At 51.9% G+C, this 15,231-nt stretch overlaps 1 protein-coding gene across 1 annotated transcript; it reads right to left on the minus strand.

The window, feature by feature from the left end:
* Positions 1–11,547: 11,547 nt before the first annotated feature.
* Positions 11,548–15,179, minus strand: LOC139798088 (uncharacterized). Its single transcript, XM_071748173.1, has 5 exons — positions 15,153–15,179; positions 14,711–15,012; positions 14,303–14,358; positions 11,887–12,280; positions 11,548–11,798 (listed from the first exon to the last, which is right to left on the minus strand). The coding sequence occupies exons 1-5, from the start codon at positions 15,177–15,179 to the stop codon at positions 11,759–11,761; spliced, it is 819 nt and encodes a 272-aa protein (XP_071604274.1). The 3' UTR covers positions 11,548–11,758.
* Between the last annotated feature and the right edge of the window lie 52 nt (positions 15,180–15,231).

The raw sequence follows: 15,231 nt of genomic DNA on the forward strand, positions 1-15,231 counted from the left end.
TTAGTGCGGGAAGGGAAATCGGCGGATGTCATGAGAGGAGACCTGGAAGCACCGTGTCTGTCCTCCTGCCTGGCCATTAGAGAGCCCTCAGTACGTTTGGGCAGGTTTTTGTGCAGAGGGCTGACCTGCACAGAAAGGTGCCCCTGACTGCATAGTTGGCACCTGGGGATGTACCTGCACTCTGGAGTTATCCACCAGCCTGGCACATGTCACACCAGCACTGGTGTGCTTGCTCACACTTTGGCCACCTCCTGATCACCAAAAGAGATGAAGGCTACACCTGAACCCCATCCAAACTGAGGCATATCCCACCACCATCCCTCACAGGACTGGGACCCATGTGGTGCAGGAAGAAGCAGTCATGATGGGGCAGAACGAGAATAAAAAGTGAGTGAAACCAGGAGCAAGAAAAAATGTTGGCACCTTCTATGCTGTTCCAGGGTTTGGCAATGCTTTGTCTTTTGTGAACATCAAAATGGCATGTTCTGCAAAACTGTAGGGTTCCCTGGTGCTCTCGGGTATCATATTTTTGGCCAGACATACAGGAAATGTGCATGCACCTCCTTGCAACCAGCCCTTTGAAATGCTCCACTATAAAAGCACACATAAGCATTTGCAGTCATCTGCACTGCACAGGCCAAACCCGTCCAGCTTTGACATTGCATGGAAGGAAAAGCAGAGGTCTGGCCAAAACATACCATGCTGAGCCTTGGGTCTCCATAGCATGTGGCCGTTGTAGCTGGTGAGCAGTTGGCTGCACGCAGCATGCAGGGTAAGGCACACTCACAGTCGCGCACAAACAGAGGATGAAGTGCACCATATATGGTGAAGATATTACAAGCCCATAGCTGTCTTCATACAATCTTCCAAGGAAATCTTCCTCAAAAATGGGAAACAAAGAGGTTTGACTGTGAGACCTGAGCAAGGACTCAAGCTGCCTGACGGCCCAAAAGCAATGGCTTCAGAGGAACAGGGAGTAGCAAGGCTGTGGGTGTCAGACACTCGGGTATCTGCAGGGTGCTTAACAATATTCCATTTTAGTATTTGTCCTAATTAATGCTGATTGTTCATCTGTTACCTACATCCCACCACTCTCCAGAAGTCACTCTCAAGGGAGATGTTGCTGAAATGGTGTCAAGAGAAGTCAGTGCTGAACTCTGGGTGCCCAGCACAGGCACAAGCAAGCTGAGGGTCAGCACCAACCCCCTGCCGCAAACCTTGGCTGCATATGGTACATGACAGAGGGGAGGGAGTCACCTGGCACTGGGTTTTGACCAAGCTGGACACCAAGTTGGATGTGTCAACAAGGAAAGTGGTCTTGATCTGTGGGTGGCAGGAGCTAAGGCAGGGCTCTGGCACTGAGTGAGCCTGGTTTGGGATCGTGGGGGTAAGCAGCTGTATGTGAGCTCAGTTCTAGGACCACATGGCAAATGCAGCCCTGAGCACCAAAGCAGGGAGCACAGTAAATGGGAGTTATGAGGCAGTGTCTTAAGCAGTGGGGGATAGGATGGCAGACCTGATATACTGTGAGTAGTATGGTGCCCCATTTTAAAAAGACACAGATGAAGGGAGAGCACTAGGTGTGATTCCCCCACCCCATTTTCACTATCTCCTGTAGCATCCTTGTAGCCAGGCTAGAGACATGTGGAATGAAAGTGGGGGGACAGAAGGTCAGTTAAAAACTGAGCACTGGGAACCCTTTGAGGCAGTGGGATATGCATTTTCAGACATTTCCAAAATTTGATGGATCAAGGCCCAACCAGTGGGCTGTACTGCCAGAGCTCCTGAGGCCAAAATTATTCTGTGAAATGAGAGAGGGTGCAGAAAACAGCCACAGAAAAGAGGAAGGGCAGGAGAATGCACCCCACAGTGACAGAATCAAGCTCAACCTGTTTTCTTCTTTAAAAAGCTTAAGAAATTTGACTGCTATGCACAAGTACTCTGGTAGTAAGAAAATACCATGCACTAAAGCATTTTTATTCCAGCCAGAAAAGGCAAAACAAGAATCGATGGCTGGAAATTAAAAGCCAGACAAAGTTGCATTAAAAATATGACATACATTTTCTGAGCAAGGCTGATTAGCCAGTGGATTAACAATCTGTGATTAAGTAAAACCAAGCCATGAACTTCCTTAAGACTAGATGATTTTGCGCATTAGCAAAACCCCAAGTTATTTGGATCTAGAAAGGGTAGCAAGAGAGGGCAGTCGGGAAGATCAGCATAGGTGATCTAATGACTAACTCCAATTTTAAACATTATGAGTAAAAATACTCCATGTTGCAAATACTCACAGAAAAATTCGCATTGCGAGACCTCAGCGTAAACACTAAACAATCGACATCTGCAAACCCACAGGAGCTGGATGACAGTCTCTATTCCTGTTTTAGAAGGAGAAAAATACCCAGCCCACAGACGGCCTGCAGGGGCCTTGTGATGGGAGTCAAACCATGAGCAGTACATGAGCTTGCAACACCTGGAGTCTGCCAACAGGCATTTTCAAGAGCAAAATGGCTTCTGCCCCAGGATAGTCTTGGATCCCAAATATAGGCACATAGTCCACTGGGAGAACAGTCTGAGATATAGGACCATTCCAGAAAAAGTAGAACCACAGGGATGTACAGAAATGGATAAAAAGTCAGATTAGAAAAAAAAAAAAAAAAAGAAAAAGAAATGCTTAGGAGTGAATAACAAAAAAAGCTGATGGAGATAATAGAAATCTGGACGACACTCGCAGCTGAAGCAAAACACACCTGGCAAGGACCAGTCCTGAATAGACTGGCTAGAGGCAAAATGATCTTCTCTCTTCTTAGTATCCTTATTCTCAGAATTATAAAAAATAAGCCTGGAAGGCCCTTGAAAGGTCACCTAGCCTGTCTGCCTGCTCCCAGATGAGGCAAACCCTTCCCGGTGGAACTTTTGTCTTAACTCTTCCTAAAATAATCTAGTGGTGAAGACAGCTCCCAAGAAAAACGAGTTTTCATCTCCTTTACCACAGTTGTTGCTGGATAAGCCTATGCTTTTTCCTTCTACCCTCCCTGAAAACATGGAACATTATCTCATCCTTTGTAGCAGGGCTTTATGCATTTAATGACTTTTATCTTATTTCCCCACAGTCTTTTCGTCTTGATACTGAGCTACCCTGGTCCTTCAGCCTTCTCCAGTATGTCATGTTTTCTGAATTTCTGATCTTGTTCTTCCCTGGGCTTTCTCCAAGAAACGCAACTTGAAACACTGATCTCCAAGTGGGATTCAGCGTTCAGGCTGACTTCCTCAGCACAGCAAGATCATATCAGGTGTCTTACAAACACCTTGTTTATATGTCCCAGCCTGATTTCACTCTTCTCACTCAGGATGCTGCTGGCTCACACTCCCTGCAGGACCCACTGTCACCTCCAGCTACCTCACTTCCATGGAGGAACTTTGCTCATTTCCCAGATAGTTCTTGCAATGTTATTTTCCCCCAAGTCATAGAAAAGTCTTATATTTGCTTCTATGAAGTTTTATTTCAGATTTCTCCAATTTCTCAAGAAAAACATTCTTGTAGGCCCTACTAGATTTGTGCTACAGGTAAAAATCACTGGTGAAAGCACTGACTAACCCCAGACCAGACTGTATGAGGGTTGTGCACTGAGAACTGCCCTTTCACTATAGTTTTCCAGCCAGCTATCCTCTCATACAACCACAGATTTATTTAGACCATGTTTCTCTTCATTGCTCACAAGAATTTCATATGGAAATGGGACTAAAGTTCAGCAAAAGTGTTCAGCACATCTTCCATTTTAACCATATTGCTCAGCAAAGACATCCTCAACAAAAGAAAATTGAGTTGGTTTGGCTCTTAGCTAATAGCCAAAGCTCTCACTTAATGCTTCGTTATCTCTACTTGCATGTTGTGTCCCTTAATGATGTATTTGACTGTCTTCAATCTGTTTATGCCAATGTCCAATTTTTCCCTCAGTTCTTTATGCTTGGTCTTGAGTAATGCTCAGGAACTCAGAAAGACACAGAGATTAATTTGGGAAAAAAAAAAAAAAAAGAAAAGAAAAAAGAGGGGGAAAAAGACTGCTCAACAACTACTAAATCCTCGGAACTCACATGTTTATCCAAATTCATCTGAACCTTCTGGGGACAGTGACTTTTTAGGGTGAAATAAAAACAAGTTCAAGTGAGTTTTCCATCCCTGCGACAGTACAGTGATTCCAGCCAATCTGAAACAATTTTCCAAGAAGATTTCCTGCAACCTCACAGTGATTAAAGGAAATAACATTGTGAATAAAGGGACATTCTTCAAAGTCAATGAAGGAGCCACAAACTACATTCTCACAGAGGGCCGGAAAGCGCCGTCACGAGGTAGATTTTGCCACATGTGGCCCCCCAGAAGGAAGAGGGTGGGATGGTAGGCCTGTCCCTCTTCCTTGGGCAGGGGTTGTGACCGGACTTCTCCCAGCACAGGCAGTGAGAGAAGAGGGCCCTTAAGTTCCCCATGTCTGGGAGCCCTGCAGGCTCTGAGCACCTGGCTGTTCTCTCAGTAGCAGTTCTATTGGGTATGGGGTTGGGAGCAAAGGGCTTGGAGTCTCTTTGCAAACAAGATGCAAGAGCCTGTTGACCTGCTCATAAACCTGAGGCGAGCACTATACAGCATCCTTCCACAGCAGCCTCACGTAGCAGCCTCCTTCCCAGGAAACTGCCCATGCAGTGCTTTGTCTGAATCAAACCCTCAGAATGTTCTCCCAGCCAGGTCCCAAGATTGACATAGAAATGTGAATGGGCCCAAAAAGCCACTTTGGTTGAGGTGAAATCGCCATGCCGTCACGCCAGGCAAGCAGGGTCCTGCCCACCGCAGCCCCAACATGCAGCAGCCCCTCTTGCTGGAGGTACCCCTGGACTGGTGAGAGAGGGATGATCATACACCCAAAGTGTCTAGGCCAAGAGAACTTTAAAAACCCGCCTTCTTAGCTAAAACAAGGAGCAACAAGGAGGTGAGGAGATCTGAGGAGAAAGGTGAGAGAAGTCTGCCTGGGAGCCCAAACACACATGCTTCAGTAGATGCTGTGTAATAAGGTAATTAGCTAATGAACTTAGTGCAGCACAGGGATGAATCCTTTAGAAATATCAAGGCTGCCTGGGGAGGCTGGGCAGTCCTAATCTGCAGAGCTGGAAAGATGATCTCACTGGGGCAGTCCCTTCTTCCCCAGGCAGTGCATGTCCAAGGGTACAACAGGGGCTAATGTAAATCCAACAAGAATTGGTTGCGGAAATGGTAAAAAAATTTTTTTTTTTTTTTTTTTTTTTTTTACTAAAAACCTACCAGCTCACACTCATGGCTGACCTCAGAGGGCTGCAACTTGCCAGCCCCACAACACCCACGCAGTGGGGACAGGAGTGGGGCTGGGGTTGCTCCAGCACCAGAACAGACCAACTCCCCCTGGGAAGGCAGCACCTTTCCCGGAACTGGCAGCTGTTATGGATATGTCAGACAAAACCATGTAACTGCAAAATATGAAACGTTTCTTTTATGCAGCTGTACAAAATCCGAGATCAATGCAAATTCAATTGTAAGTGTGTGTCAATGTGCTAATTTGAACCAAAAGTGTGTGAGAGAACCTAATGTCGAAAGTCACTTAGAACAACACAAACATTAAATATATACTCATCAAATACTTATTTAGAAAGCAGCTTTTAGAAAGCAGTCAGGCTGGGCTAAAAAAAAAAAATAATTATTTACTGATTAATATCGGACTCATTGAGGAATTTGTGCATGTGGCAGTATTTGAAAGAATTAGAGCAAGGGAAGAAGACAGAATGCTCAAGTGAAGAAGAAAGGGAAAAGCAAAAATCTGAGTAAAAATGAGTTTACACAGAACAAAAGAAATTACTCCTGCACCAGTGAGGACATGACTGAACCCAGACATTTGGTGGAAAGAGAGAAATTGAGGATTTTTATTATTGAGATAGAATTATTATTATAAACAATACAAAAATAACTTATAAAACTTATGCTAATTTTTTCTAAAAATTGATGGACATTTTCTTACCCCAAATTAATTAGTTTGGAATATATCCTATGGAAACCATTTTCATTTAACTTTTCACTACTATATTTCAAAATGTTGCGGTTTTCTTTTTTTTTAACTTCAATTTCCTAAATCAGAAAGCTTCAAAATTTGAAAGCGCTGTTTTTAATGTTTTCCTTGTCTTTTCCCCTCCTGCCCTGAAGCTGCTTGAAGAATGCCTGGTTTGCACTAGATTTCCTCCTCTCTTTTCTCATCTTTTCTTCCCTGTGCTGACACTCAGAGCTTTGCCACTCTTGTAAAAGAAAAACCAAAAATCCCCTAAATGCAATTTCACTTGCTCGGAATTGAAGGGCTATAAGAATAAAAGGGAGAAGAAAGAAGAAAATATTTTCAAAAATTCAGTATTTTTTAGCTGGAAGAGAAGCAATTAGTGCTACATAGAAAATGGTGAGACTTGCAGCAAAAAAAAAAAAAAGAAAAAAAAAAACAAACCAAAAAAACCCCAACATTAATTTCTGTGAAATTTTTTTCTGAAATGCTTTAATTAGAATATTTTTCTTAGTGGGGAAAATCAAGTGCTATTTTCTAGGACATTGCCCTCCCATTAGCCTGGATGATTAAGACCCTGAGGAAACAAGGGCAAGGCAGAGCAGTGGGAGCAGTGGCAGGAGAGAGGGAGCAGTGATTCCCCAGCCCACCTAGGGGGATCAGCTCCCACTCTGCTGGGTGGGGAGTGAAAAAAATGGTCTGCAGCACATGGAGCTGCCACTTCTCCCACAGCAAGACCCTCCAGTTGAGGGGGTAGCATATGGGGGAGCCGTCCACAGGGCTCAGAGGTGACATGAGGTACACGGACAATGCCGTGGCTGTCATGGCAGTGGGTGTGAGCTCACACACTTGCAGTGCGGCTAAATGAAGGAAAACTGCCATGGCTGTTGATTAGGAAGGAGGGTGAGATTTCCCCTAACATTTCCAGCCAGTCACCTCTGTCACAGAGCTGTGAGTGATGGTGATGTAGGGACCATGGCTACAAGCATCGCTGATTCCTGGGCCCTGGTGAGGTGGGGGCAGATGGGTGCTGCCAATTCAGCCTCTCTCTCCCTCTGCACGAGGATCCTTTCCCTGCTCTCTACACCTCCGAATGTCTTCCTTGGGACAGGGCACAGACCCATGCCAAAGGGGGGGGACTGTCACTCTGCAGCAACAAAACAATAGTCAGTGACGATTATTTATTTTCCAATCAGTGGGTCCTGCAAGAGAAGGGCTGGAAAGTGGTGAGTTTAGATTGGACCCTCCCCAAATCCCGGCTGGTCCTTGAGCTGCTGTCAGGACTGCAGAGAAACAGCAGTGAACTCTCACGCAAATGGCCTATAAAAAAGGCCCCTGTCAAAGGCACCTTGACCTGGAGGTTTGCTTTGGTGCTGGGCTAAACAGCGGCCCTCCCCTCCCAGGGCTGCGCTCTCCTTGCATGATGTATTTCCCCTGCCTTTTTTAGAGCTGCATTATGTTAGCTCCAGGAAACAGCCTCTTCCTTCTTATAAACACAGCCCTGGGTTACTGACCAGCGGCCCTGCCACTCTACAGCCACTCTCTGTCCATCCATCACACCTCGCTGTCACCCTGGCAACATATCTCTTGGACCGGTCCGGCTCCAGAGATGGGAGAGGCAGGAGAGGGGGGGTACAGCGGGGGGGTCACATACACAGAGCACAATTCCAGCCTGCTGACTAATTCCCTGGAAACCCTGTGGCTGCACAATGAGAAAGCCTTTCCGAGGGTTTCTTGAGCATTACTGGAAGGTCAGGAGAAGGTCAGCACAAGGACACGGCTCCTACTTTCCCCACTGTCAGCAAGGGTAGGTGCACGGGGAGGACGTGGGTGAGCAGCGAGGGTCCCATGAGCACGCAGAGGGAGGGATGTTTGGAGAAGGGTGCCTGGGCCCAGTCGGCCCCACGATGCGGCATGGTGCCCACTCACCACTGCTGAGCGTGGGGGACGTGCCTGGGACAGGGACAACAGGGTGTCCCAGCAGCCAGACAGGCGTCAGCGCTTCCAGTGGGATGGGGCACAGCCAGTGGCGTGGCCTCTTGCCTCCCTGGGAAAGGGGAGGACAAGGAAGGGAAGAGATGCCTTAGCCCCCTGCTAGCTACCAGGCACCTTTGACATGGCCCCAGCACCGGGAAACTATTGGCCTGACACGACACCACCACATGGATCATTCCCAGTGGATGGATGGGTCCTGGGGAGAGTATCCCAGTCCTGTTGGAATGCCCATGGCCTCCAGTGAGCTGGAAGATCAGTGGCACAGGGACAAGCCAGTAGCTGCATAAAGAGACCGATGGCATTTTGGGTGAGCTGTGGGTCCACCCAGTCTTTTGTATATGTGGCTGAAGCACAGTAACTATTTCAGGAGCGATCCAGCCCTGCTCTGCTCCCAAAACACCACACACATCCATCCCCACCTGCTTGTGCTTGTCCTTCACCTTCAGCCATTGTCTCCAAGAGGAAATGCCATTTAAAGGCAAGTATTTCAAAAGAAATGGGTGATCTCTGCTCTCCAAACACCACCTCACTTCTGCCCATTCCCAGTGTAAAGCCAGGAGTCAGGTTTACATGGGGATAAAAAAAAAAAAAAAGGCAAAGCTTTTAAGGACAGATCTTCACAAACCCAAACCAGAGCCCCATGAGGGCAAATCCTTTCTAATCCATGTTCTTCCTTAGAGGTGTAAGTGCTGTGGAAGTGTGGATGGGGGGGGATTTAAATCTGGAAAACTGAGTTCACCATCTCTTCAGTCTGGCAGAGAGCCCACTGATAGACTAAAAACAAGTCTGCAGAGAAGTCTGTGTGGGTTAATCCAGCTCTGGGCCCTGAGGGAATGAGAACAATTAGGAATCCTCTCTCAAGTCTCCACTCCAAGATAGAAAAACAGTTTATAATTTGGTCCAGAGTTGTTGTTAGAAAGTTCTGAATCATCAGGATACACTAACAATTTCTCCACTGTAATTATGAGGAGAATTCATTAGGTGGACTCAGAGATAAACTATTAACAGAAGCTTTCAAAACTCTCACCTGCAAGCCTTCATGCAGGATCCAGGGACTGCTCTATTTATGCAGTGACCATCAGGGAGGAGCAGTCACAGAAGGGAACAACGAAAGCAGCTATGGAAATACACTGGTTATTAAAGGAAAATGAAATAATAGGTGTGCAGACCAAGCATACACGTCACTGTTAACCTTCTCTCTCCCAGCCAGGGAGCTCTTTGCTTTCGCTGCCCCTGAACATGCCCCAGTCCCTACCCACAACAACTTTTTCACTTCCAGAGAAGAACTCACTACAGTGTCAGAAGCTGGCCTGTGGTGCCATCTGCAAGCAACATGAAAAATGTCTTTTGGCTGCGTTTGTCAGGCTGTTGTCCTGTATTTATCCAAAAGAGACAGAGAGGATAAGGTTCCTCAGCCCCTGTCTTCCTTCCTAGCCCCCAGCTGTAGGTTGCTGCAAGACAGGGTCATATTTGTGCACAGCCCTGCTGAGCTGACCGGTGGCAAGTTATGGCTGAGAAGATGAAGCTGTGCAACAGCTGAGGGTGACCCTTGGAGCCCATAGCAGTCCCAATAAATGAATGCCAGCAGAACTGAGCAAGTGCCACCACAGAGAGACATCTGCCTTTGCACAACCCCACACGTGCTCACCCAAGGTTGAAGATCAGTTTCTGCTAAAGTGTGTTCCCATGTACCTTTCTCAGGCCATTTACCCCAAAACTACCCTGGCAAAACCACAGATGTATGCCAGTTTTGCCAGCTCTGCAGATTTGCCAGCTCTGCAGGGTACCCATGCCCAGGACGGCCTCATCCACATGGGAACTTTGCCAGCTCTGCAGGGTACCCATGCCCAGGACGGCCTCATCCACATGGGAACTGAAGGAATCTTTGCAGATTTGCAGCTGAAGGAATCTTGATTAAACAGAAAGAGAAGTGGAGACTGGCTGCTGGGCAAATGCCCTAAACAAGAGGAACTTATCAGTTCTATTTCCAAGAGGAGACATGTGTCACCACCTTGCACAGTCAGCCTGGCCACTCACTCCTCACCAGCATGCCTGTACATAAGCACAAGGGCTTCCCTTTCCCTGAAGGACACTATAGAAATAGCCACAGAATAACTTGTGAAATTTCTTCTATAAAATGCTTTACTCAGGCTAAGAATACTTTGGGGGAAGACACTGGATGGGAAGGAGAGCAAGCATGCAGCTGCATTCCCAGCCCTGTGTATCTATCAGTGGGACAGCCCCAGTGGCAGCACAGGGAGGTCCTCAGCCCAGAAGAACACCGAATGCCGTGGACAGCAAGGAACCGCTCCGCCTGCACACACAGGAAAGCCTGACATGGCTAATCCCTCCTGTTTATTATGTAATAAAACGCTTTCCAGACCTGTTAAAATTTAATTGGTTTAATCTTGATTTTTCCATTTTCTACAGCACATGCAAACACAGATCCTGACCCTGCCACTCTCATGTGAACCATCCTGCGGGCTGCAGTGGGATCAGGATGAAACCCGCTGACCTCAGCAGGATTACATACATGCATGAATCAGACCTGCAGGCCTGGGCTCGGAGCTCAAATCCAGCACCGGGCAGGCCGCCAACACAAGGCCCGGGGTCCACTTAGGCTCCACTTAAGCCCTATGGGATGCAAGTGGTACACAGACCTGCAGATGTGAGCAGTGAGTGAGCCCCATGCTGGGCTCTGCTGAAGGATGAATTTCAGCCCTGCTTTCTAACCTCATGGACACAAACATGCAGCAATGGCTTCCGAGGCACGGAGCAAAAGTGCTCCTTTAAAGGCTGTGGGTTTTGCTCTGTGCAAGTGGTAAGAAGCGGTGTAGATGTGTCTGTCGCAGCATGCTCCAGCTGAAGCCTCCACACAGGACCTTCTCATCGCAGGACCCATAAACTGATTTAAGACAGATTCTCCCTCAGAGGAAGAGGTGCTTTGCTACCCTCTGCACGTCCACACTTGTGGGGCTCTGTTGTGCAGCAGGGTAGCTTTGTGGAGCCTGGATATCCTTTGTGCACTATAGACACCAAATAAAAGCAGGCAGGAGGGGGTCCTTGGCACTGACATTTCCTATCCCACGTTGCCTCAGATGTGGGATGATCTTTACCTGCACCTGCAACTTGGCTCTGACAGAGATCAACACATCAGTCTCTATTTTAGAGGTCCATTGGACACCGAAATGAATTGACGCCTTCCTTTTGATGACCAAACCTACCAAGATCCCCTTGCTGCCATGACCAGCACCCTGGCATGAGCCACTCTTATCTCCTCAACTACTGAGCACTGAATATTGCATACAGCAACTGGCATCCCCCAAATTAAGCTCCCATCTTGAAGATGCAGATGAACAAAGTCTGGGTCTGACCATCAGAAAACATGTTTCTCATCTAAGCTTTGTTTTAGGCCATATTTCCAAATCATACACCCCCATCCTGTGACGAACAACTGTAAAGCAAATCAACCAATGACAGCAAGAAGATATTGAGTAAAAGCAAATATTTGGAGTGATTTATTTCTCAAGAAAATGGGCATTATGTGGGTGGTTCTTGGAAAAGCCAAGACAGGAGGTTCTCGGGACCCTGAGAGGTGGAGGCTGACCCGAGTGGGCAGGATGGCGCCGGCACTGCATAGGCAGGGCTGGGACAGGGCATGGCAGGGATGAATTTCTGGATGAATGTGCAGCATCTCTTGCCTAGACCTGCCTCCCACTCCAGCAGAAGCTCTCCGCTTTCCTGGTGAATAAAGATAACATTTCGTTTCAAAAGCTGTGGAAGTCATTCCTGGGCAAGCGGCAGGGACGGAATAAAAGCAGTCCTTTACTCTGAGAGACGTGGCGGGTTCGGGGCCGAGTCCAGGCGGGCGCACCCGGGCTGGGAGTTGCTGGAGGGGCCGCTCCGTGCCTGCTCCTCCCTGAGCCCGCCCGCTTCCCACCGTCCTGGGTGGCAAGCGGCTCGGTGCGGAGAGAGCAGGGCCCGGGAGCGGGCGGAGCGCCATGCCCTGCCGTGCCGATGTGCCGGCAGGTGTGCGAGGCGGGCCAGGCGTGTGCGGGCCGGCCGGGCTTGACGGGGCAGCGCATCCCCATCAGCGGGCCCGACGGTGGGTCGCTGTCCCGGGACCCACAGCCTCCCCGCCGTGCGCGGGCGTCCCCGGCGCGCTGCGGTTCTCACATAAATCAGGGCCGAGCGTCTGGGAAAGGCCCATCCTTCACCAGGCGCTGCTGACAGAGAACGAGAAACAGACGGGCCCTGAGATAAACCACGGCGCGCAGCGTTTACACAAGGGCAGGCTCTGTGTAAACAGATCCGGGCGCGGCGGGCAGCTCCCGGCGGCGCGGGTCCTCACCGGCCCCGGTCCGCAGTCCTCCGGGCTACCCGGGGTGGCGGGCAGGTGGGTGCCGTCCGCCCGGGGCCTCCTGCAGTCGCGTCAAGCCCGCGCCGCCGTTCCCCCGTTGGCTCCCCGAGCACCGGGGCTGGAGACAGGGCCGGATTAACGTGTTTGTTTGTTTATGGCCATTAGTGCGGGGTCGGCTCTAACACTTTGCACCCGCGAGACTAATGGAGCAATTAGCAGCCCTGGGGCTGATAGCATCGCCCCGAGCCAGGCCCCCGGCCGCAGCTGCCTGCTACCGGGCTGCCTGCGCGGGGAAAGGTGGGGGGCTGCCCGCCAGCCACGATGTGCGCGGCCGCTGTAGGGCTGCTCCCCCCCTCACGGGCCCGGCTCTTGGCTCCGCAGCAGCATCCGCACGGCGAGCTCCATCCATTACAATAATCCCCTGTCTAAACAGAGCGCAAGAGCGGCCGGGACAACAAGGCCCCGCTGTAAACAGAGCTCAGGGGACGCCGCTGATTATATAAATAAAATAACCATTAATAGCCCAATGACCCCAGCCCAGCCGGCTCGGGAAAGCCCCAGAGCCGCATCTCGGGCCTGACACTCGCCGGCAGGTACAGGGGGCTGCACCTTGTCCTGTCTCCTGCAGCCCCGCGTCCCTCTCTCGGGCCCGGTCGTGCTCCTCTGCGCCCGCTGCCCCAATATGGAGAGGGAGGCGCCGAGCCCGACCAGCTCCCTTCTTTCTCGGCTTTTCCAACTGGGAAATCGTCACTAGTGTCCCGCCGATGCGGGCCCGATCCGGCCCTAAAAAGGGGGGGATGCCTTAAGGGTGGGAAGGCGCAGGTTTCGTTACCGTATCAGGAAACACCGGGATGAAACGGGGGTAGTCCCACGCGTGCCGGGGTCCAGCCGCGGATTGTTGCGGCAGCGGGGCAGGGATTCCCCCAGCACTCTTCGGAACCGGCGGCGACACGATTGAGCGATTTCCAGCGGTAGAACTGCTGCTACCGCCGGAGAGTCGTCCCGCCGCGTCCTCTGAGCCCGGACTTTCCCTGCCCGCAGGCCGCGCCTGGCGCACAGCCCGTCCGGGATCGCGATGGCTCCATGCGAGCCGGACCTCTCCGGGCCGGGGCCCAGGTCCTCGGCACGGCTGCTGCTGCTCCCGCCGATAGCCGGGCAGGCAGACACCGGGCTGTGGCCTAGCAGCCCTCATTGCCGCCGCCACCGAGTGCACCGGCCCTTGTTGCTGCTCTCCCAGACACCGAGACCGGCCGTGGCGGCGCTTCCAGAGAGCTCGGCGCCGAAAAGAGGAAGAGTCCTGGCCGCCCGCTTCGCTGCCGCCGAACCTTCGCGCTTGCAGCTCCCCGGGAGCGTGCCGGTGGCATCTGTGAAACGCCAATAAAGAGCTAATTGTTACTAATTGGTATAGGGGCGGAGGCAGAGAGGAAGCAGCAGGCTCCTCCGCTCACCGGCGGCACGGAGCAGAGCCAGGCCCCGCTCAGGCCTGGTTATAGCAAATGTCTTTCCCCTTCCAGCGTCCGGACCGGACGGCCTTAGGACGGGAGCATGGTCGTCGGCACCGAGGGCGAGCGGGAGAGAACGATTCTCCATGATTTCTGGCGATGGGTTTGAAATGGCACAGTGGGACCGATCCGGCGCGCCGGGGAATGGAAAGCAGCCTCGCCGCGGGACCGCCCGAGCTGTGAAGAAGTGCGCTGGCCCCGGGCGCCCGTCCCGAACCGTGCCTTCCGTTACGTGGGTTACTCTGAGGAGTGCGGGAGCGGCGTAAGCAGGGGGGGAAACGAGGGCCCCGATAGGTCTGGAAAACGGCAAAGCCACCGGAGTGTAACGACCCGATAGAAGAGCCCCGCAAGGCCCCGCGAAGCCCCGGCCCCGGGACACTCACCTGCCCGCCGTGCGCACCCGGATTCCTGCGGCCTCGCGTCGGCGCAGATCCGAGCCCTGCGGGGCAGCAGGATTTTAATCACAACGAAATATATCGCCCGGGACCCTCCGCCCCTCCTTCGGCGTGTCCTCTGCCCGCGGCGCCGAAGCGCTGAGCCCTTGGAGGGGCCCGGGGGCCGCGGGGCGTCGTAGGGGGATCACGGCACCCCCCGCCGCATGCTCGGCGCAGCCCTGGGTCTGGAGGACTCGCCGTGTGAAGGGCGCTCGGCAGGCTCGGTGCATCACCCGCCGACACGGCAGCGTGGCGGCTCCGTGGTTGAGCCGCTCGCCTACACTTACCGTCGAGAGAAATTAAACGAAACGAAACGAAACAAAACGAAACGAAACGAAATAAAACGAAAGGAAATACCGAAGGGCGCGGGATAGTGCTCCCCGCTTCCAGCCCCCGCTGCCGTGTCTCTGGGCTGTCCACCCAACCCGGCACGGTCCGGCTCGGCTGGGCCTGGCGGTCGCAGGGCTACTGGGACCGATCCGGTAGCGGTGGCGGAACGCGCCTTCCCTCGGGAGAGCGCGGGTCGCGCCGGTTGCGGCGAGTCGGAGCAGGCGGGAGATTAGGCTGTGATGGGGGAATCTGCAGGGGCACCGGCGGGAGGCACCGGGCGTGCCGTGGGTTGCGGTGCGGGTCGGCTCGGATACGTGTACGTCGCACGGCTACGGGCCGCCCGGAGCGGAGGGGCCCACGTCAGCTCCGGGAGGAGAGCTGGGCGACGGAGGCAAATCTCCCCTTCGCGCTCTGTCCCGGGCGGCGGGAGGCACTTGCGGGGCCGGGTGGACGGCCGTGCTGGACGGACGAGGAGGCCGGGCCGGCTGGCCCACATGCCTTCTCCCCTCGCGGTGCCAAGGCCGAGCTGTGTGCGGGCGGGGGCCAGC

This window comes from Heliangelus exortis, chromosome 7 (assembly GCF_036169615.1).
Source record: "Heliangelus exortis chromosome 7, bHelExo1.hap1, whole genome shotgun sequence".
Classification (NCBI taxonomy): Eukaryota; Metazoa; Chordata; class Aves; order Apodiformes; family Trochilidae; genus Heliangelus; species Heliangelus exortis.